A 23,211-nucleotide genomic window follows, 5' to 3' on the forward strand; every position below is an offset into this window, starting at 1 on the left:
TAAGTTCGTCAACGCTTCCTCTCTCAGACTGGAAGAGCTTCTCAGTGTGAGACAGGGCACACATTCAGTCACTTCCAGTGGATGTCCATATCCACTTTGGATCTTTGGATAAACAGAGAGACTTCACCCACCCGGAGATTTTTAATTTCTGTTTTCATTTAGGGGGGTGGGGGGGTCTGTCGGGGTACGGACCAAGCCTGAAAAATGATGGAGGGGGTGAAGAAGGTGTTTTACAGTATGGTGTCGATTAAAATCCGGGAGTATGTGAAGGACTACTGCAGGAGGAACGGCCTGCTAACATTGTCGGTCATCGCTGTAGTGACTGGATGTGTTCTAGGATTTCTCCTCAGGTCTCTCAACCTTTCCACACAGGTATGAATAAATGGGTAGATAGAATTGAAGAAGAGCTAGTGTGACAGGCTTTAGATCCATGACTCAGCTATTACATAACCTTGCTGCTATGTGGTAGGAAGTTCACATTTCAAGTTTATAAACTGTACATTTTGGATGGGAAGAAAGAACCAGATTTTCATTCAGAACAATTCTGGTCAGGCAATTTGGCAAGTTGTATGATATGGGACAAGTTTAAGCAGCTGTAGGTAAAGTATTGCTGCTATGGGGTCTGTATCAAACAGATTTGGAGATGGTACACTTGAGAACAAATGGTAAAATAACATCACTCAGCATTTGAAATGTTGCACTTGATATTCCGTTATCATAGCAGGTAAACTGCATAGAATAGACTTTATTGATGATGAGATTGATAAAGTAGTGTATTGAAACTTTCAACTTTGTAATGCTGGAGTAAAAGATGGTACAGGTGGGTTGGCAAATATACTTGGGCAACTGTGAATATACCTGGGTGGCAAGTTTCATCTATGGGTGAAATGCTGTTTTATTCTGAAGTCTTTTGGATTATTGCTGAAAATGGATATAACCTCTGCAAAATTTGATCATAAATACTTTTGCAATTTTCAAAGTGTAATTGTAGTCAGCAAAGGTAGAAAGCTTATGCTAGTCTCTAAAGGAAATAGTCTTTGGTCAACTGTCTTCAACATTACCACCTCTAAGCTTTAAACTTTCATTCCACTCACCGCTTTAAAAGATTTTCTTCTTAGTGTTGCCTACAAACTGTTAAGTTTGAGTTAGAGTAGTTTTAGCAGAAAATACACTGGGTTAGAGGTAGACTAATAGATGAGTTAACATATACTTTGTGATGACGTTTAATCACTTCCTTTCTTGGGATGTGAAAAAGCTTTGACATTCATAAGTGGGCACTTTCAGATGTAGTTTATGTCATGGAAAACAAAGGATAATCTCTTAAGCCAGGAACCAGAAGTGCTGAAATGTTTACTACTTTCAGGGTTTTGGCACTCATTACGGCAGCACCCTATAGGAACTTCACAAGGTTATAAAACCCTTTCCAAAGGAACATGAACTGAGACAATCTTGTCTGGGATGTGTCAGACTGTTTTTCTCCTCTAATGGCGAACTTGAGTCCTTCCCAAACTCTGCCTCTGATTGGTTTGGACCCCACCACTTTGACCCTTGACCTCCCCGAGTCACCCTCTCTTAGCCTAAATGTAACCAGTCAAATGGTCTAAATCAATTTGTTTTTGTTCACTGTTATTGAATTAATGTTTTTTTGGGTTTTTTTTTTTGTACTTTGCCACCCTAAATGAAATCTACTTACATAATGGCTCGTGAGGTTTCCCTCTGTAGTGAGTTGTACTGAACTATAGGGCTATCAGTGTCCATTTACAGTTCCTCTCAGCAAGCTGGGCCAAAACTCAGTTCTTGCGTCTTTAAAGATTAAAAGACCGCTTGTTATCATTTCATCAACAGGTTCTCTCATAAAGTTTTCTTAGTATTCAGCAACACCTTTTGTTTTTCCACAAATGTATGCCAGAAGGCTCAAAGTCATCCGGACATGGAGTTCACGTGATGTTAGATGCTCTTAATTGATCAAGCCCATTATGTCTTTTAGCGGAGACAGAATCACTGATTAGCACCTTGTGTGCTCTATTACCCTGTATGCTCCCAGCAACCAAATAACCAGACAGCAGCAGCATCTGCAGAGAAAAGAAAAAAATCATGACAAGCTGTTAAATCCTCATGAAGTTTTTGCCTAGGTTTGTAGTGTCTAAAGTATTTTGAAGGATATATGTCATATGGATAACATAAGGGTCATGGTTAAAACTAAAATACACAAAAGTTTAGGATGACTAGACACTGTTGTAAAGAAAATGTCTTAAAAGGCTAGCTCTTAAGCAGTTAAAAACTATTTAGTATTAATATTGAAAAAAACATTAATTTCATCTTCAGCACCAACATTAAATGATAATTTGGGCCTGTTTTATTCATCAGTGACTCATTTAGTAAAATGTAAAAAACTAAAATCAGGACCAGCAAACTATAATTGATAAGGTGAGCAGTGGACAATCTACTTTCTTTGAATAAAACATTTACGAACAAATTAATGCACATTAAATTAAAATAGCGGTGACGTTCATAAAACACAGTAAAATATATTCACTGCAAGTAAATAAAACAAAAGTAGGGATGCATGATATATTTAGCATGATATCTGTATGGGCATATATTAGCTTTAAAAGTCAAATATCAGTGTCAGTAGATACAAAAATTGCTGCTGATATTTACAGCTGCTATTCTTGCTATAAACTGCATATATCAGCAGTAAATATTGGCTTTAAAAACAAATAAGTTAGTGGAGCTTTTGGGCTGGACCAGATATCTATCTTTTTCTTTAGTCATCATCATTCTTTAGACCTTAGAGTGTGTTTTAAGGCTTGAAATGTGTTAATTTGCTCGTCCTTAAACTTTTATCCGTGTGTTTTAAGGACTGAAGTTTTAGGTCTGAACTACACTTAAATATCAATATCGGTTTTGGCTAAAATTAACTTGTAAATATGGGCATAACGGATATCGGCAAAAATCAAATGTGGTGTGCATACCTAAACAAAAGCACATAAATAAGATTATGGCACACTTAAAGCTACATTCTCTAGTTTTTTGTATTGAACTGTCTATATTAAATTTAAACATTATTTTAACATTACTCCTGTGCAGAAGTGGAAAAAGTACATGACTATTGTATTCAAGTAAAGTACAGCTACTTTGGTTTAAATTGACTTAAGTAAAAGTAAAACCTTATTTAATTTAAAGTTTACTGTAAGTTCTCAGTAGCTACTAAGGAATTTTACAGTAAAAGATGATTTTTCCATACTGACAAGAACAACAGGATATAGATCTCCAACCCAGCAAAACTGACAGTGTTAATTTAATTCATATAGAGTCAAATCTAACACTTTAAAGTGATTTTATTGGTCCACATGAAGTTAAACTACAAATTTGTATGTGTGGAATATTTTACAATATGACCCCTTGCAAGAACAAAGCAGAGAGTCTACCTCATTGCAAGGCAAGGTACACTGATGAATAATTTGCACCATCCAACCTTAAGTCACAGGTGTGAACTCTAACTCAGTGGATAACTTCACTAATTGTGCAAATGTGTGCAAATTAAAAACCACAGTTCATCAGAAGCATTACCATAAGATCCCCAGCAGGGATCTCTGTTCAACAGGCAACATGTAAACACAACTAAACTGATATAAAATACATCTTAACCCTCTGCCCAAGGGCATGCTGGGAAACTCCGCTCATTCTCTTGCTATGTGCTACTATTTAATCAACAGAGGTGGAAAAAGTACAAGAGTGTTGTACTCAAGTAAAAGTACAGTTACTCTGGTTGAAACTTAAGTACTGATTTCAAAATGTACTCAAAAAAGTACAAGTACCCCCCAAAAACAACTAACAATAACAATAATTACAGTAAATCTAAGTAGTTACTTTCCACTTCTGCTCCTATGTTCTTTATGTTGGAGCTGAGTACTTAAATTACCTCAGATATTTCCTACAATTTTCAAAGCCAATGAAAAGCTTAACTTTTATTGTTGTAAAAGTTGTTGTCTCATCATAGCAAATACAGGTTTTAAAGGAAAGTACAGGAAGTTCTGGACAGTAAGTGAATTAATTTGTTTCTCTCTACAGGCAAAGATTTACTTCTCCTTCCCAGGAGAATTGCTGATGAGGATGTTAAAGATGCTAATTCTGCCTCTCATCACCTCCAGGTAAATGTTGATAATTAAATAACCCAAATTAAAAAGAATAAGAACTGGATCATCATTTTAGTGTCACTGTCAACATAGTAAATACAGAGTAACTGTCCAGATGTTTTTTGAACCGCTTAATCTACTGTACAGTATGATACATTTGCACTGACTGACTTTTATTTTGGAATAGGAATAGAGTATCTAGGAACTTGTTTGTAACTGTCTAAGGTACAATGGAACTTAATTATCCAGTTCTCTGATTGATTATTTAAAAACTTAGTTAATTTTAAACTATTCAGACACTTCCTGTTTGTTTTTGTTTTCCATCTAGTCTTATGTCGGGCCTATCATCCATGGACACAAAGGCAAGTGGTCGGCTGGGAGTCCTGACCATCACCTACTACCTCTGGACAACCTTTATCGCTGTCATCGTTGGCATCGTGCTGGTGCTCATCATGCACCCTGGGACGGGCTCAGATAAGGACAACCACCATGCCCACTCAGGGCCGGTTATGACCTCCGCTGATGCCCTTCTTGATCTCATCAGGTTAGTACGAACAGACACAGAGGCTGTAACACTGTTTAAAAAGCAATCACTTAAACATTTACATTATTGTGCATCCCTACCAGCTGTATTTGGTTCTACTAGACCTTTAACATGATTCAGAATAATTCTTCTCAGAATAATGTTAGCTTAACACTAACATTTAGTATGCTTATGGCTATGTCATCATCTTGGGGGATTGTTCTTAAGATTCATTCTCTATTTTTCAGGCTTTTCATGACAAACAATTCTGTTTTGGAACAAAACAAGCGAGCTGAGATCACCTGGAAAAAGTGGTCTCAGTTTGCTTCCATTCCAATTGAGAAGTTTGGTTGCTGTAAGATCACAGTTGGCCCAGCAACCAGTACAAATATTTGGCTGACTCATCAAACTCTACTTCTGTCAGAGCTTCCTAACAGTTGTTACGGTTTAAATAATGACCATGTTTACCTGCGAGTGGTGACCTTTAGTTCTCAGAGTCTATGACTAGTGTTGTTACAAAGGATGCTGAAAAAGACAAGACAGCTCTAACCTTGCAAAGCAGATGGATCAGCCAGACTCCATGTCTGTCATCAGGCAAATCCATCTAGCAAAGCCATTATTATATACAGTTGCTGTGCAAGGCAGTAGCTATGAGTGGGGTTTACTTGTCCTGGAAGCCGGTTGCAATGACTGCAGCCAGTGTAGCAATTAGCTCAGATGTAGCTACAGTGTAGCAGGATTTTTAGCAGAAGTGGACCACATTTATTAAAGTGTAAGTGAACCCCCAGCTCAGAGCCAACTCCGCCCACTTCGAGATTTCAAAAGTGACAGAAAGTCACGTTTGCTCCAGCACCGACGTTACTAAAGCCGGAGCTCTCAGAGCCGAAGCAGTGCAGGTGCAGGAGAGGATGGGAGTGGTCTTTGAATGGTAAAGTCAGTTAGAGGTGTTCACTACCTCTTTAAATAAAAAGCAAAGAACAGCACTGAAAGCTTTTCATGACAAAAGGATGTTCTCGCTCTTCTCCCGACTTGCTTCAACCTGCTGTGATAGTTACAGTTGGAGATTAGTTGTAATGTAAGCCAATGTAGTGATTAGCTCAAATGTAGCTATACTATAGGTTCTTTGCAGATTATGTAACACAGAAGCAGTGACCTCCCTTTGGGGGGGCAAAAAGTGATTTCTACATAGATTAAAACTACCAAAAAACATAAACCAACTAATTTTAAAGCTACTTTTTTATCTCAAAAATAGTGACATTTTCAGATAAAATGGTAAAAAAAAGTTTGAAAGCTGAGAGAAACAGCAGGAGATGAGTGGTGTCACACAGCACTGTTTGGTTCAATACAATTTATCACATTAAACTATGTTTTCTCAGCTGATGTCCATCTTTCCAACCTTCAGTCTGGCTCGTTGTGATAGGAAATCCGTCTCATTAGGAAATCTAGATCATTTGGCTCATCTCAGTCGAGCTGGGTAGTGTGCTCCCAAACACTTCATTTGGTACCGGTTTGGCTCTTTAAAGTGGATTAAATGACAACAAAGGATTGAGGAAAGAAAACTAGCACTCAAACAGGAGCTAGCTACTGCGGCTAACATAAAAGAACTGTTTCATATCACAGGCATTATGAATGGCTCATCATCACTCAGCCGCTTACCCCACAATGTCTCTGTTAATAGTATATCACCATTTTAATTAAAAGCATGTGTGCAACAACATGAGGATTTTCTCCTCCTCTGGACTCCTGTCTCCCGTCATCTGGCTAGATGACACCAGACGCTTGGAGGTCTGCAAGACTGAAAATTTGTGTTCTTGATTGCCTCCATGCTAGTTAAATTAACTGTGGTAAAAATCACTTTTTTGTAAAGTGTAAGGATCATACTCAATGTATGTAGAAATTTTCTGATGTAATTGCTGTTCCCATTCCCATTCATTCCTAATGGCTGTCCCCCACTTCCTGACCTCCAATGGACATTCTGGATCACATGATTGCAAACAACCCAAAGCTGCAGTTTTGTCAGAACTGGGCCACATTTCTTTATTAAAACAACAGCACACAGCCATCAAACACTGACAGCTTATCTTGTCAGAGATGTTTCTGTACTACCAACCAGCCTCAGCAGTTTATTCAACAACAACCCCCCTGTAAGCAACCTGTGACAGCATGTGCTGAGCTCAGGTTAATACTGGAGCTGCACATGCTTACTAACTCATTTTGACCTGTCGCTCGGATTGGTTGTAATGAATGTGACAGACAGAATGTTGGGCCAATCACCTTCTGAGAATTTTTTAGAAGTTCTGCCCTTCCCAAACACTTCTCCTCTCGTGACCAATTAAAATCGAGAAGGGGCAGAACTTCAGATAATTCTGCCAAAAACGATGGCAGGGGATAACCCACTCTCTTTGTAAGGGCAGAATGTCCCCATACCAAGCTTCTTCTCATGCAAGGCCATGATTTTTCTTCATTTTCTTCTTCGTTTTCTTGCTTAATTTCCACAAATACAAAAAAATAATGTATACTGAGCAGACCCTGTGAAACTGATATTGTTATCACTGGCAGGGGAAATACCCAGCAGGCTCCTTTCAAACAATTCGGTCTCTCTCTTCAGTGTATAAAAATCAGCTTGAAGGAAGTTGCAACAAGTTTTTCATGAAAGCCTTAACCAGGATTTTAGGGTTAAACATATGGTGTTTTTGCTTTTTCCTGACTGAACCAAAGGCAGTTAGAAAACAAAAAAAAAAACATCTTAAAACTGGATAAGTATTTCTGTCTTCCCTCCTCTAAATCATGGAGAGAGTTTCTTCTGATATAGACTTTTGGGGGATTCTGTACTTTGTATGTCTAGAGTTGTTTTAGGATTTGTTGGGAAAGAAACACTGTAGACCTTATACAGACCAATTAAACCAAATCCAGTCCTTGTGACCCCTGCGCCTCAGACAGGGAGCTCTGTAATCACATAGTCTCAAGGGATCAGTTCGATGGAGGCGGCTGAAACAATAACATTCAAAAGTAATAAGAATATCATGAAATCCTTTGAAACTAAAGCTCTTGGTATTATGTGATTTCCTTAACTATTGATGAGGTGTAAATTCATGGTAAAACAGGAAGTAGCTGCAGATTTTTATGAATGATTTTTTAACAAAAAAGAATTCTGAAACATTTGAGTATTTTTTCTTGCAGGGGGAACAGTTTCCACCTAAAATCCCTGAAGAGATGTAAAAAAGTGCTTGTTGGATACTTGCAGAGTCATTTCTACGCAGCAGGTCGGCTAAGAATAGGGAGACACTTAATTGTGATCTGTTAAGCCTCACTTTCTTAGAAGGTCCTGTCAGATGTGCTCGTTCGACATGGTCTGTGGTCTAGAGTGTAAGCTCTGGCTCTCTGCACGGGGCCATTCATGTCAGAGATACACTAATACCTGCCACTTAAACCTGATTATTGTAGTGTGCTGGGATCACTGTGTTTGCTGCTGTAAGCCAAAGGTCAGGTGTACATTTCAGTCCTCTTACGTGTTTGACAAGCTTTCTGCACGGCTTTAGTGTCGCTGACGTATGCTGTATTTACAGCGCCTATGAATGAGGCCTTGAATGGCCTTGAATTTGATGTCATGGGAATGTTTCGTTCCTCTATGACGTCTAACAACTTATATACTAAGAGGAAGTAATTGATTATTCTTCTGTTGCATATTTAATCAAATAAATTATCAATTAAAAAATATCCAAATATTCAAATACTGTATCTGTCTTAATCAGTTGCCCTCACAATCCATACATGCATTTATTTTTACTGCAAGACATGGATTTCTCAGAGAAAAAAATTAGACTCTTGCATCTTGGCATATCTCCAATAAGTTAACATCATTATTCATTTATAAGCTTTGTAAGATTAAGTTTAAAGCGCAAGTCCTACCATTAAAAAAAACAACATAGAGGAAGATAATTACAGGTCAGCGTAAACCCTGAAGCTGTTTTGGTGCTTTGGATCATATTACATAACACTCATCAGGACTTCAGCCAGCATGACAGAGTTGTGTTAATTACTTTCTCAATACTTTGTGAAATCCTTTTCCTCATGATGACTTCATGTTGGCGACAGAGCTGATTATTTTTTAATTCATTTAGTTGCTTTTACTGTATACAAACTTCATCAATGGAAATCTGAACATACACTGTCTGGACCAAAGTATTTGGCCACCTGGCCATGACAGTGTAATAACACTGTGTTCAAATACATGTGGAATATGAAGTTGGCCCCCCTTTTACAGCTATAACAGCCTCCCACTTCTTTGAAGGCTTTCCACAAGATTTTGCAGTGTGTCAGAGGGAATTTATGCCCATTCATTCTGTAGAGCATTTATGAGGTCAGGCTCGCAATCTCCATTCCAGTTCATCACAAAGGTGCTCTGTTCAGGCTAGTCAAGTTCTTCCAGACCAAACTCATCTAACCATGTCTTTATGGTCCTTGCTTTGTGCGCTGGAGCACAGTCATGCTGGATAAGAAAAGGGCCTTTCCCAAACTGTTGTTACAAAGTTGGAAGTATAGCATTGTCAAAAATGTCTTGGTATGCTGAAGCATTAAGATTGGCCCTCACTGGAGTTAAGGGGCCTAGTCCAAACCCTGAAACTAGCCCCATATCATTATCACTCCTCCAACAAGCTTCACAGTTGGCACCATGCAGTCTGGCAGGTAACATTCTCCGGGCATCCGCCAAAACCAGACTCACCAATCTGACTGCCAAACAGAGAGGTGTAATTTGTCACTCTACAGAACCTGTTTCCACTGCTCCACAGTCCAGTGTCAGAGTGCTTTGCACCACTTCATCTGACGCCTGGCATTGAACTTGGTGATGTGAGGCATGCAGCTCCTCAGCCATGAAAACCTGTTCCATGAAGCTGCTGTGCACAGTTTTTGTGCTCACATTAATGAACTAATAACTGGTACAATAAGTTTGGAAAGTTAAAGAAGTGATTTTGCATGGATATGTACATGTGCCTTGAGATTTTGGCTTGGTCATAGGTGTGCCTTGAGCAAAATCACTGCTAATGCACCATGGGCCTTAGCAGTCTTTGACCCAGCTCTGTGATTTTTATTGGGCTGCTGTTGTTCCTTAATGCTTCCACTTTCTAACATCATATATCCAGCAGAAATGAAAATTCATGAACCGTCTCATTGCATAGGCAGCATTGATCACAGTTCCACACTTGAAGTCACTGAGCTCCTCAGAATGATCTGTTTTGTATCAGAAATGTTTGTAAATGGAGACTGCATGGCTAGGTGCTTGATTGTATACACCAGTGGCAATGGTACTGACTGGAACCCCCAAATTCAGTAGTTAACAGGTGTGGCCAAATACCTTTCTCCATATTATGTATATATACTAATCCCTTTTATTGCTGTTCAGAATTCTGTAAACTCTAACCGTGTGGGAGGAATATTTCATCCTCGGTTGACTAAGATTGCTCTCAGTTGCATCACATACTTGCAGAGAACAGCAGCAACAGACTATATATGAATATATTTGCATTTCTATCTCTGTATTTAGATTAAAGACAAGATATTTAGGGGATATATGAAGGGATAAGCATTCAGTGAGGAGACTCCTAAACCTCACTGTGCTCTTTTCATTGCCCCCACAAGTCAACTGTGTAGGCTGCTAGGTAGCGAGACCCAGGACATCACTGGTGATGTCAAGTGGGAGCCTCCCCACACTAATGTTTATTCCAGTTGGTCTCACAGTTGCAGGGAGACTGGATAGCGCTAGCTTCATACCCACAAGTTTAAGTTCTTTACAGCCACCTTCAACAGACCCAGGCTTCGTATATGCAAATTCCAGAAGGGGCATTGTAATACTATCTACCTTACTATAAGTGCCCTAATGGCCCCTACAAAATAAAACACAGCTGTTCCTGGTGCCAGAACACAAGAGAAATATTAAATTAAATGTTTTTTTCCAGTTTATACAATAGAGACACTACAGAAATAATCTAACAAAGCTGTCATTATTTTGTCTCTTACAGGAACATGATCCCATCAAACCTAATTGAAGCCACTTTTCAGCAGGCAAGTCCAAAAAAGAAGTAAACATGTGCTCGCGGTATTAATGGATTGTACAATGTTTCTCAGTAATTAAAGGTTGGTATGAATAATAATGATCATAACTGATTTGTTGTTCTCTTTCATCTGATTTCAGTACCGGACAGACCTGGTTCCCATTGTACAAAATGCTGATGTAAAAGAATCTCAGGCCAACTATGTGTACGTCATGCCTGACTATCACAACCCTCAGCTTGGCCACCCAGTCTTCCTGGAGATCACCCCTGCTCCTGACATCAAGTATAAAATCGTCCCCAGTACCAGCAAGGGGATGAATGTCCTGGGGATTGTAATCTTTTCAGCCACAATGGGTAAGCAGACCATACAGTTCCTTATATCACATAAAATGTCTCAAATACCATCAAAATAAGTATATTCCTTACCTTACCTCCTGAAGCCTCTGGATAGAGGTTTTATAAGTTGCCTCCATTGACTGTATATTAATGTGGACAACATGTCTCTATTTCATTCCCCTTGTGAAGTCAAATAAGCCCCTACAACAGGTGCTACAACAGATTTAGAGCTAAGAAAGGCATCTGTAGGTCAACTAAAGTAAGGTGTGTGATAGCAAATAAGCCCACCTCCCAGCCAGCATGTCCATGTGGGCCTCACACGAGTTATATGTGGGCTACTGTATGGATCCCATGTGGGTTCATCATTGGGTTCCATGGGGCCCCCACCTGTGATTGCTCATGTGAACTGCAAGTGTGGATCAGCCCATATGAGTCCAATATAGGTCCTATCTCTAGAGAGCAGATCCTACTTGTTGTAAACAAGTCACAGGTGGGGCCACCATGGACAAACCCACATGGGACCCATATTGTAGCCTGCATATAACCTATATGGGGCCCACATGGACATGCTGGCTGGGCTGAGGGCACGGTTAGGCGGGAAGGAGGATTGACACAACCCCAGTAGGGCTCTGGATGTCTTTGCACATTGCCAGAGGCACTGGAAATATAACCTGTTGAAAATAACTAAAATAATAAAATAAAGTTCACACATTTAGGGTGGAGTAAGGGGTTGATGTGTCCATCAAGCTTGACCTACAGGGTAGCAGGGTTGCCACAAGCCCCTGGTCCTGCTGTGGATGTCCCAAGGGCCTGAAAGAAATGCTGGCGGTGCCTAGGCGTCTTACCAAGGTCAAAAAGGCTGGACAAAAGAGATGCTGTCAAACTTGACTTTGGCTGCAACCAAAATTGAGGATCTAGGCAGCAAACATTTTGTCATTTCCACTTTTTTAAAAACTAAAAATTGCAGATAAATTCCCTCAGTTGCAGAAATCAATTGGAAATGTTTCAGTACCAAAATGTTGCCAATGTATTGTTCAATTTGGACAGAATACAGGATTTTGCTTAAAACAATGCTGGATTTATCTTTTCCCAAGCTCATTTCTTACAATATAGATCTATTTTTTTAAAGGTTTGGTCCTTCTAAATGTTTTCTATCATTAACAGAGTGATTGTATCAATTTTTTAAAATGTACTATTGAAAAATATTGTTTAATTTGAAAATCTTAAAGTAAGTTTAGCTATAATGGTCCCTAATTTGGGGCTTTGAGTAGGAATAAAAGTAATCTGTCACTGGAGGGTTTGTGGTAGTGAAATAATTAGAGTGTAAGTATTTAACTAATTTGAGGGATATGTTGAAGTATATTTATGGTGACTATCAGATACCATAAAGTGGGTGATTTGGTACTAAAACGAATTAAGAAATATGTACAAAGTGGCAGAAAACTAACTATAAAGATTAATAAGGTTGTAAAGTTGCTCTACAGAAAGCATATTTTTCCTCTTTTCCACCACTTCATAAAGAACTCCTAAAGTCGTAACTAGTCATGTCTCTTAAGACCGTGGTAGTAGAGCTAGTGGATGACAACAACACGTGTGAATGTACTGTCTGTCCTCAGGTCTGCTGCTGGGGAAGATGGGAGAACGTGGAGCACCACTGGTCAATGTTTGTCAGTGCATCAACGAGTGCGTCATGAAGATCATTAACGCAGCAATGTGGTGAGACTGCAGTCCTTTGGACATACTCTTCACACACTGTCCTACACGCACTGCTAAAAAAAGACAGACTACACACAGCAGAGCCAGATTAGAGCTATAAATAAACCTCTGGCGGACACTCAGGGAAGATTCACCGCTGCCACCTCGAGTGCCCTTCTCAGGGAGCTGATAGGTCCACTGTGGGATTACATTTCTGTGAATGAAGCCAGAAGCACAGACAGAAATGTAGTTAACCCCTTCCTCCCTGGAGGCTGCAATGAGTCAGCCTCTATACTGTTTATATTCTTAAAGAAATCATCATATAGGATTAAGGGGTGCTATTGTGTGTTTTTTCATTAAGCCAATGGTTTTTTTTTTATTATTGTGATGAATGGTTCTTGTGGGTTTGCCATACCTTTTCCTAATAAATGAATAAATAAAAAAATTAAATATAAGGGCTGACAGCAGTCAGGTGTACCCATGAGTAGTTTTTAATTGATGATTTCACTTAGTAAGGGGTAAAAGTAATCCAAACCTACCTGGCCCTATGTGAAAAAAGTAATTGCCCCCATCTTAAATCATTAATTAACCATGATTAACTACATTTTTTGGAATACCCAGTCCACACCCTGACCTGATTACTGCTAGACCTGATGAATCAAGAAATCCCTTAAATAAAATTGTCTGACCAAGTCAAGTAGGCTCAAAGATCTCAAACGGCAACACATCATGGTGCCATCTAAAGAATTTCAAGAACAGATGAGAAACAAAGTCACTGTCATCTATCAGTCTGGAAAAGGTTACAAAACCATTTATAATGCTTTGGGATTCCAGCAAACCAGGCTAAGAGCCATTATCCACAAATGGAGAAAACTTGGAACAGTGGTGATCCTTCCTCCTTTGGTGGCCGGCCTACCAAAATTAATTCAAGAGCGCATCGATGACTCATGTAGGAGGTCACAAAAGAATCGAGAACAACATCTAAAGACCAGCAGGCCTCACTTGACTGTTGAACTCAGTTTTTATGATTCAACAATAAGAAAAATGGCATCATGGGAGAGTTCCAAGGCCAAAATCATTGCTGACCAAAAAGAACAGAAGGGCTGGTCTCACATTTGACAAAAACATGATGATCCCCAAGACTTTTGGAGAACTATTCTGTGGACTGACGAGACGAGTTGAACTTTTGGAAGTCTTGCGCCACGTTACATCTGGGGTAAACCTAACACAGCGTTGCATCAAAAGAACATCATAGCAACCCTCCAACATAGTAGTGGTAGTGTGATGGTCTGGGGCCGCTTTGCTTCAGGACCTGGACAGCTTGCAGTAATTGATGAAACCATCAATATGTGATCTTGAGCGCACTTGGGATATTCAACAGGACAATGATCCGAATCACACCAGCAGGTCCACCACTAAAAGGTTAAAAAAAATTATATGAAGGTTTTGGAGTGGCCAAGTCACAGTCTGGACTCAGTCAGATTGAGATGCTGTGGCATGACATTAAACAGGATTTTGATGCTCAAAAACCCTCCAATGTGACTGAATCAAAACAATTCTGCAAAGAAGAGTAAAATTCCTCCACAGCATTATGAAAGACTCATTGCCACTATCACAAATGCTTACTCGCAGTTGTTGCCACCGATGTCGGCACAACCAGTTATTAGGGTTAGTGGGCTATTTTTTCACATAGGTCCAGAGGTTTGGATGACTTTTTTCCATTGATAAATGAAATCATCATCTGCATCATCATCATTTGTATTTCCTCAGGTTGTCTAATATTAAAATTTGTTTGATGATCTGAAACATTAAAGTGTGCCTCTCACTTTGATTAGATATCAAGAGAGTGATTTTTGTTTGGTTCTGTTTTGAACTTCTTCAGTGAAGTTTTCAACCCTACTTCTGTGTTTGAGTCTGCTTCTGGGTCCTCCACTACTTCGTGTCAGTACCTTCTGGCCACTATGGACCCAGCAGACTATGACACTCTCAGGCTAGCTTTCACCAACCAGGGACAGCGTTTGGGTCATCATGAGCAGACATTGAAGACTGTCTTGGACCAGTTAAAGGACATCTCAACTACACTATCAATTCTCCGCTTGGAACAAAGCCAAGGCATGGCAGCCACTCCCCCTCAACCAGTTCGATACAGCAGTAAGGAAGCTAAGGTTCTGGTGGCCAACCATGGAACAAGACATAAGAGAGTTTGTAACTGCCTTTACAGTCTGTGCACAAAACAAGGGGTCCAACAGACCTAGCCCTGGCCTTCTCCATCCCTTGCCTGTACCCCGCTGGCCGTGGTCCCACATCACTATAGACTTTGTCACTGGTTTGCCCGAGTCAAATGGTAACACAGCAATTCTTACAGTTATTGACAGATTCTCCAAGTCTGCTCACTTTATTCCTTTCCCTAAACTTCTCTCTGCCAAAGACACTGCAGATTTAATGGTGATGGAGGTGTTTCAACGCCATGGTCTACCCTCTGACATAGTGTCTGACCGGGGTCTCCAGTTTACCTCCTCAGTTTGGAAAGCCTTCTGCACTGCCATTGGAGCCTCCACATGTCTCACCTCCAGTTTCCACCCACAGACCAATGGACAGGCTGAAAGAGCTAACCAGGAGATGGAGGTAACCTTACGGTGTCTCGTCTCCCAAAACCCATCTGCCTGGTCTACATGCCTTCCATGGATGGAATATGCCCACAATACCTTGCAAAGCTCCACCTCAGGAATGTCACCTTTCCAGTGTCTCTATGGTTATCAGCAACCCCTGTTCCCTTCCCAAGAGCAAGAGTTGGATGTCCCCTCCATCCAGGCACATATGAGGCGGTGTCATCGTGTATGGCGTCAGGCTAGAGCAGCTCTCCTGAAGACTGGTATGAGATATGAAAGACTTGCCAACCGCCATAGATCAGTGGCACCCAGTTACACCCCAGGGCAGAAGGTGTGGTTGTCCACTAAAGATCTTCCACTGCGGGTCGAGTCCCAAAAACTGGCTCCTTGATTCATCGGCCCATTTCAAGTGGACAAGGTACTTAACCTTGTAGTGGTTCAGCTCAAGCTCCCAAGCTCCATGAAAGTCTATCCAGTGTTCCACGTTTCTCGTGTTAAGCCCTTGATCTCCAGCCCCCTGGTGCCTCTCAACACCCTGCCCACCTCCACCCCGGATTATCGATGATGCTCCTGCATACACAGTCCGCCGCCTCCTTCATGTATGTCGCAGAGGAAGAGGTCTCCAGTACCTGGGAGAGTTATGGTCCTGAGGAGAGCCTGGGCCCCTCTTCGCCACATCTTGGACATCTTGGACTTCCATCGTCAACACCCAGAGAAGCCTGGTGATACGCCCAGTGGAATACATTGTAGAGGGGGTACTGTCACAATCCCAGCCTGACTTCACTGGCAGGCTGCACTCCTGCCTGCAATGATCTCACTGATGAAGCACACCTGATGGAGATCTTCAATCAAGGAGTTACTTAGGCTGAGGGCTGGCAGCATGCTGCTGCCAGAACGTCTTCGTTCTCTTGGAGTTCACCACCAGCTATTGTTTTTGACAATTGCAAACAGATTTAGTGTTTTATTTAGCCTCTCAGTTTTCACTTTGATTAGATATCAAGAGAGTGATTTTTGTTTGGTTCTGTTTTGAACTTCTTCAGTGAAGTTTTTCAACTCTACTCCTGTGTTTGAGTCTGCTTCTGGGTCATCCACTACTTCATGTCAACTGTAGATGCATGCCACTTAAACAAGCCTGTGCAGGTCAGGTCATTTAATTTATGGAGCAGAAAGAATTATGAAACTTGTAACACAAGCAGAAGTACCGTGTGCAATTTTATTAAGTAAACTGAAGCTTATTCTTGGACAGGCATGTCCACAAAATGTTGACTTAAAGTAGAGGTGCGCCGATGTGCCTGTTTTCCATTGGTACCAGCTGATGTCAGCCCTGTTAAACATTAGCAATATGCAAATATGAAGTATCAACAGATATTTGAAGCGGTTGTTTATCTGTTGTGTCCACTCAATTTAATGATTGGGTCTAGTGTACTCACCTGCTGAATCAAATAAAAGTCACATGTTGGATACAGTCTGATCTGCTTTCATGGTTAAACACAAGAGAAAATGTTGGTAGTTTAGGAGTGATACACTCAAAGAAGTGATGGAAAAATAAAGTTTCAACAGTCATCTAAATTATTTCAACCATTGGTGTCAGCCCTAACCTTAAAAACTAATAAAAGGCAAAAATGGGAAAATAAATACACAAAACAGTACTAAGCATGATCCAACAACAAAGAGAACAAACAGACAACATCCACAATGAACATTTGTATTGAGAAAAAGATAAGACAAGACCAGATATTTTAAAATAGAATAAAGCCCCTAAGTAAATCCAGTCCATATTTTTAAGGGTATCAGAACAAAAAATATTTCCATTTAAAACAAAAAAATATCAGGAATAGAGAGGGCAAGACACTCAGCTGATGATATATACATAATGCTGGGATCTTCATTATACAATTTCACATGATTTTTAACTATTTACTGATTTTTATAGACATGACATTCGTGTCATACTAATGAAAAATATATGATTTTTAGTTTTTTGATGACAGTGTGGGGCCATTCTTCATGTGCTGTGCTACTTGCATATTTCATCAGTCTTTTGCAATGTTTGTCTTGACTTGTCTGTTTTCCTTACGCCTGCACTCCCACTTCGAAAAAAACGTAAGCCCAGTCTCCACCCTAAAGCCTAAGCAAAGAACCCTCAGACTTTAACAGTGTCAGGCATGCAGTGCATGAGTCCACAATTTTCTTTATCTAGTTCAACAAATAACAAAAGTCAGAAAAAAAAACAAAAGAAACTTGGTGAGTATTTGACTGGAAACACAGACAGCTCTCCAAACATCCAATAAAGAACCACTAAAGAAATAAACTAGGCTGCATATTGTCATTTAATTTTGTTTTCCCATCACATCCATGCTTTGTTTAAATTGGCTTTTTTTTATTGTTCATTAAATGCTGCTTCAGTGTTTGTTAAGTTTGTCTTAAGTTCTCCAGACCCCCTTCACTTTCTTCAGTTTTGTTATGTTAGAGCCTGATACTCCAGTCGAAAAAAATCATTTTTCCTCATTAATCTCCACTCAGTAACACATCATGACAAAATGAGAACAGAATTATAGATTGTTTTGCCCCTTTAGCTTTTTCCAAAATTGAAAAAAAAAAGTGTAGGGGTCTGAATGCGCTGTATTTTCAGCCTCAAAATAAGCACCATTTCTTCCACCATGTCTGTACACTTATATTCAGTCCTCCGCATCCTCTGCTGGTTAAAAAGTATAATTTAACAGTCCTGCTATCTCCTTTATAAACTGTTTATTAATGCCCTTTTCACTATCAGACAAGTGATTAAATAACTAATATTGTTGCTGACTTACTTATGGTTCAGACGCTTGAAAAAACACCACAGTGTTAGTCCAGTTTTAGATTTTTTGGATACCTCCATCCAAAGTCATGGCCATTAATCTGTTTCTGTTAAAGCCTTAAAGTACATTCAGCCACAGGAGCATTAGTGAGGTCAAGCACTGACGGCAACAAGGCTAGATAAGGCTCACAGTCGGCGTTCCAATTAACCCCAATGCTGCTGAATGAGTTTGAGGTCAGGCCAGTCAAGGTCTTCAACACCAAGCGTGGAGCACTTAATGGGCTCAGCTTTGTGCACATAAGTGTTTTAAGGGAAGAGTTAAGGGGGGAAAGGCGTGGTAAGATTTCCTGATTTAAGAACTGGCACAAAAACATTATAATACTTTGTCAAAACCTTGCTACAGATCATTTTAATCATGTCCGATGTTAAAAATGCCTCTTCTCCTCCATGCAGGTACTTTCCCTTTGGAATTGTGTTCCTTGTGGCGGGGAAGATCCTGGACATGCAAGATCCAGCTCACCTTGGGGAGAAGCTGGGGATGTACTTCATCACTGTCCTGTCTGGTTTGTTTGTGCACGGCCTTATCCTGCTGCCCCTCTTCTTCTTTTTCTTCACCCGCAAAAACCCCTTCCCTTTCATCAGAGGGCTGCTTCAGGCTCTTGTTATCGCACTGGCCACATCATCCAGGTAAAAGGAGTTTGGGTTTCGTGACTACTGTAAGGTAGTCCCTCCTCTCTTCATCACGTTTTGGGCTGAAGCCTCCTATTCTGACCATTTCCTGTCGTCTCTGCAGCTCTGCCACACTACCCATCACCATGAAGTGTCTGCTGGAGAACTGTGGAGTGGACCGGCAGATCGCTCGGTTTGTGCTGCCGGTGGGCGCAACTATCAACATGGACGGGACGGCCCTGTACGAGGCAGTGGCGGCCATCTTTATCGCACAGGTTAATGAGTATGACTTGGACTTTGGTCAGCTGGTCACTATCAGGTAAAAATTCAAACTGTCCTCCAATGAAACGCTCTGTGCAGTGGGAACAGTTTTTTTTTGCATCTCTAACACCGTTCCCCATCTTTTTAGTATTACAGCAACAGCTGCAAGCATCGGAGCAGCTGGGATACCTCAAGCAGGTCTTGTCACCATGGTGATTGTCCTGACCTCCGTGGGGTTGCCTCCTGCTGACATCTCCCTGATTGTGGCCATCGATTGGGTGCTGTAAGTCCAATGAAAGCGTTTTACAAAATAAACTGCATAGTGGGAGCTGTGTTTGGGAGTTTTATGAATTATTTCCACCTCTTCACAGTGATCGGTTCAGGACAATGATTAATGTCCTGGGTGATGCCTTGGCTGCAGGGATTATGGCTCATTTATGTAGGAAGGACTTTGAGAAAGCAGCAACCGGTTCTACAACTACTGCCACCACTACTGCTGCTGAAAATGGAGGAGGCCCCCAACGGGTGAGGAAGACTGTTCATATATTGGAGAAGATTTATAACCCTTAGTATGAGTAGAGTTGTAATAACAATTCTGAACATCTCCAGTTTCTAAAAATGTTTGTATCCTCATGGCAAGGGCCTATTTCAGTCTCTGAGCTCTTTGGTAGATGTAGAAGTAGAAAAGGGTTGCTGGTAGCATCATTAAAAATAATACAACCATCCATTGCAGCAAGTAGGCCCAGACTCACCCATCTGACTGCCAAACAGAGAAGCATGATTTATCACTTCACAAATCATGTTTCCACTGCTCCACAGTCCAGTGTCAGTGTGATTTACACAACTCCATCTGATGCTTTGCATCAGACTTGGTGATGTGAGGCTTGCATGCAGCTTCTGGACCATGGAAAACTCATTATATGAAGCTCCTGCTTCACAGTTTGTTTGTTTTTTTTTAATATTAATGCCAGTGGAAGTTTGGAACTCTTCAGCTATGTTTTACGCACCATCCGCCATCATGGCCAAGTTGCTGTTATTCCAAAACGCTTCCACTTTTTAACAGTATCACTTATACTTTACCAAGAAATATTCAGCAGGGGTGAAAATTCACAAACCATCTTATTGCAAAGGTGGCATCCTCTGAGCTCCCTTTTTTTTTTATCACAGATGTTGCAAATGTAGACTACATGGCTAGGTGTTTGATTTTACACCTGTGGCAACAGGTCTGATTGAAACACAATAATTAACAGGTGTGGCCAAATGCTTTTGTCCATAATGCGTATCTGAACAACAACAATTTTAATTGATCATACGCATGCCAAGTTAATTCAGTTTTCTTCTTTTTCAAGGCTAAATTTGGTCTTTTCTTTGTACTGTTTCCACAGCACTTTGCTATCAAACCCTGTGACATGAAGTCCCTGAGTGGGCAAAACTATTTCTCTTCCCCCACCTAGTGGCAGGGAAACAAACTGCAGTAAACATGAACTCCCACTGATTTCTGAAGCATACTTTTGAAGCCCATGGGTGGTGGTTGCCATGTCAGTTAGATCAGCCATTATAGTTATACATGAATTCACCTCCCAGGTCAATTTCTTTATAATTTACCCCACTTTGTGACTGTGATTTTAAAACAACACAATGTTTGTTAGCTTCTTCTATTTCTTGTGTATCTCCTACTATCTTAACTAACTGTACTCTCTACTACTTCTTCTTCTACAGAGGGACACCGTAATCTCCTTTGGGAATCAGAGTGTGGCGTTTTCTGATGCTCCTTTGATCACACACCGCTGTGATTATGTATTCGAGGTGGATGGAGACAGTGTACTCGAGAGACCTGTGGCCTGCTACAACCTCTGTCAAGTCTGAGACTCTTTTAATCTATAATGACAGCAAATGATACTGCCTTCTAAATGTACAAGACTCGCCTCACATTGGGACAAAGGGACCATCATGCCAGGCTTTTAAAATCCAGTATGTTATCCTGTTAGGTTTTGGCCCTAAATGAGACCAAAGATCAAGAACATTGTGGTGTCAGGATTGAGTGGCTTGAATGGATTTCCCTGTGCCATGCTGAAAACAGAAACCTTCATTACTTGATGTAGTGTGTCTCCATTTGACTGAGACAAAAGCTGGGAGGAAATGCAATATGTTTCACACATACACCTGCAGACATTATAATGTCTAGTACTGAATTAGTGTTTACCATTCAGTGTTGATGGTGACACTTCTTGTTGAAGTCTGATGGCAGGTTTAGGCTTAAGTGTTTTCAGTTGCCTTACTATGATCTCAGATTTTCTGGGAAGTTGAAAGACTTGAAAGCAGAAGAAACTTATAGAAGGGACGCAATTTTTTCTTGAAGTGAACTTTTATCCTTGTTAGGCAACACATTTATGTTTAGACATTGAAATAACATGAATGAGATTATCAATATTATCCTTACTAGGTGTTCTGTTTTGTTTTTATACCTATGCTTTTGATTTTGTGTCCATGTTTTCTAATAAACACCTTCTGTACTCAAACACTTGTTTGTGGTTTTAATTCATTTGGAATAGTTTAAAAATGTTTCCAGTACATTCAAAGGAACATAGCTTTACATCAGAAGAGGGAGGGGTTTCCAGCATGAACAGCCTGTTCAAGGTCTTGCAACAACATCTCAATCAGTTTTAAGTTTGGACTTTGACTAGTCCAAACTAAAACCTGCTTTTATTCAAAGGGATATTTCAGGGATTTTTCGGGGCCAAGTACCTCATACGACCCAACTTCTAAAATCCCAAAATATCCCTTTAAGCCTTTCAGAGGTGGTCTTTATGGTGTGTTTTGGATCACTGTCCTTCTGTATGACTCAAGCGCACTTGAACTTGAGGTTGTGAACTGATGGCTGGACATTCTGTGTCAGGATTTTCTGGTAGAGAGCAGAATTCATGTTTCCACTGATTACAAGAAGTAGTCCAAGGAGCCCCAGGGCAACACACTACCACCACCACGTCTGACTGTTGGTATGATGTTCTTTTAATGAAATGCTGTTAGTTTTACCCCAGATGTAACGGGGCACACCTTCCAAAAAGTTCAGCTCTTGTCTCGTCAGTCCACAGAATAGTTCTCCAAAAGTCTTGGGGATCATCATGGTTTTTTGTCAAATGTGAGACCAGCCCTTGTGTTCTGTTTTGGCCAGCAATGATTTTGGCCTTGAAACTCTCCCATGATGCCATTTTTGCCCAGTCTCTTTCTTATTGTTGAATCATGAACACTGAGCTCAACAGAGTCAAGCAAGGCCTGCTGGTCTTTAGATGTTCTCGATTCTTTTGTGACCTCCTACATGAGTCATCGATGTGCTCTTGAGTAATTTTGGTAGGCTGGCCACTCCTGGGAAGGATCACCACTGTTCCAAGTTTTCTCGGTTTGTGGATAATGGCTCTCAGCATGGTTTGCTGGAATCCCAAAGCATTATAAATGGTTTTGTAACCTTTTCCAGACTGATAGATGACAGTGACTTTGTTTCTTATCTGTTCTTGAATTTCTTCAGATCATGGCATGAGTTGCTTTTTGAAATTGCCTACTTCACTTAGTCGAACAAGTTCTATTTAAGAGATTTCTTGATTCAACTGGTCTGGCAGTAATCAGACCGGTGTGTGGCTAGTGAAAATCAACTCAACTTTCCAAAAATGTGGTTAAGCACAGTCCAAGACATTTTGGACAAAGCTATGCTTTCAACTTTGTGGCAACAGTTTAGGGAATGCCTCTTTCTATTCCACTATTATTGTGCCCCAGTGCATAAAAAAGATCGAGGCAAAAGACTAAAGGTGACAGGGCCTTCTCTGTCAGGGCGCCTCGACTTTGGAACGACCTGCCCGAGGAGATAAGGCATGCAGAATCAGTGACATCTTTTAAATCACTTCTTAAAACTCATTTTTATAGACTTGCTTTTATGTGATGCCGTCTAATGTCTTTTAAAGTCTTTTACCACGTCTTCCTTCCTTCTATCAGTTTTCTCTTTAAATTTCCCTCTGCTTCCTGAAATTTTACCTTAATGCTTCTATGTCTGCTCCTCTCTGCTTCTTATTGCTACTGTATCTCCTCTCTTCTCCCATTTATTTTCAGAGCTCTTACCCCCTCTGCCTCTTTATTCTCTTGA

At 40.4% G+C, this 23,211-nt stretch overlaps 1 protein-coding gene across 1 annotated transcript; it reads left to right on the top strand.

The window, feature by feature from the left end:
- Positions 1-204: 204 nt before the first annotated feature.
- On the top strand, positions 205-21,555 carry slc1a8b (solute carrier family 1 member 8b). The gene is made up of 11 exons (XM_041812797.1): positions 205-372; positions 4,075-4,154; positions 4,468-4,683; positions 10,680-10,722; positions 10,853-11,066; positions 12,665-12,764; positions 18,603-18,836; positions 18,943-19,137; positions 19,228-19,362; positions 19,451-19,604; positions 20,799-21,555. Exons 1-11 carry the CDS (start codon positions 205-207, stop codon positions 20,943-20,945), a joined length of 1,686 nt encoding a protein of 561 aa, XP_041668731.1. The 3' UTR covers positions 20,946-21,555.
- The last annotated feature ends 1,656 nt before the right edge of the window (positions 21,556-23,211 follow it).

The sequence above is a fragment of the Cheilinus undulatus genome, linkage group 18, assembly GCF_018320785.1.
Source record: "Cheilinus undulatus linkage group 18, ASM1832078v1, whole genome shotgun sequence".
NCBI lineage: Eukaryota > Metazoa > Chordata > Actinopteri > Labriformes > Labridae > Cheilinus > Cheilinus undulatus.

Coding starts and splice junctions, on each gene's coding strand:
- slc1a8b (XM_041812797.1), top strand. CDS start 205: ATGATGGAGGGGGTGAAGAAGGTGTTTTACAGTATGGTGTCGATTAAA. Junction 19,138..19,227: donor GGTCAGCTGGTCACTATCAG/GTAAAAATTCAA, acceptor CCATCTTTTTAG/TATTACAGCAACAGCTGCAA. Junction 19,605..20,798: donor ATGGAGGAGGCCCCCAACGG/GTGAGGAAGACT, acceptor CTTCTTCTACAG/AGGGACACCGTAATCTCCTT.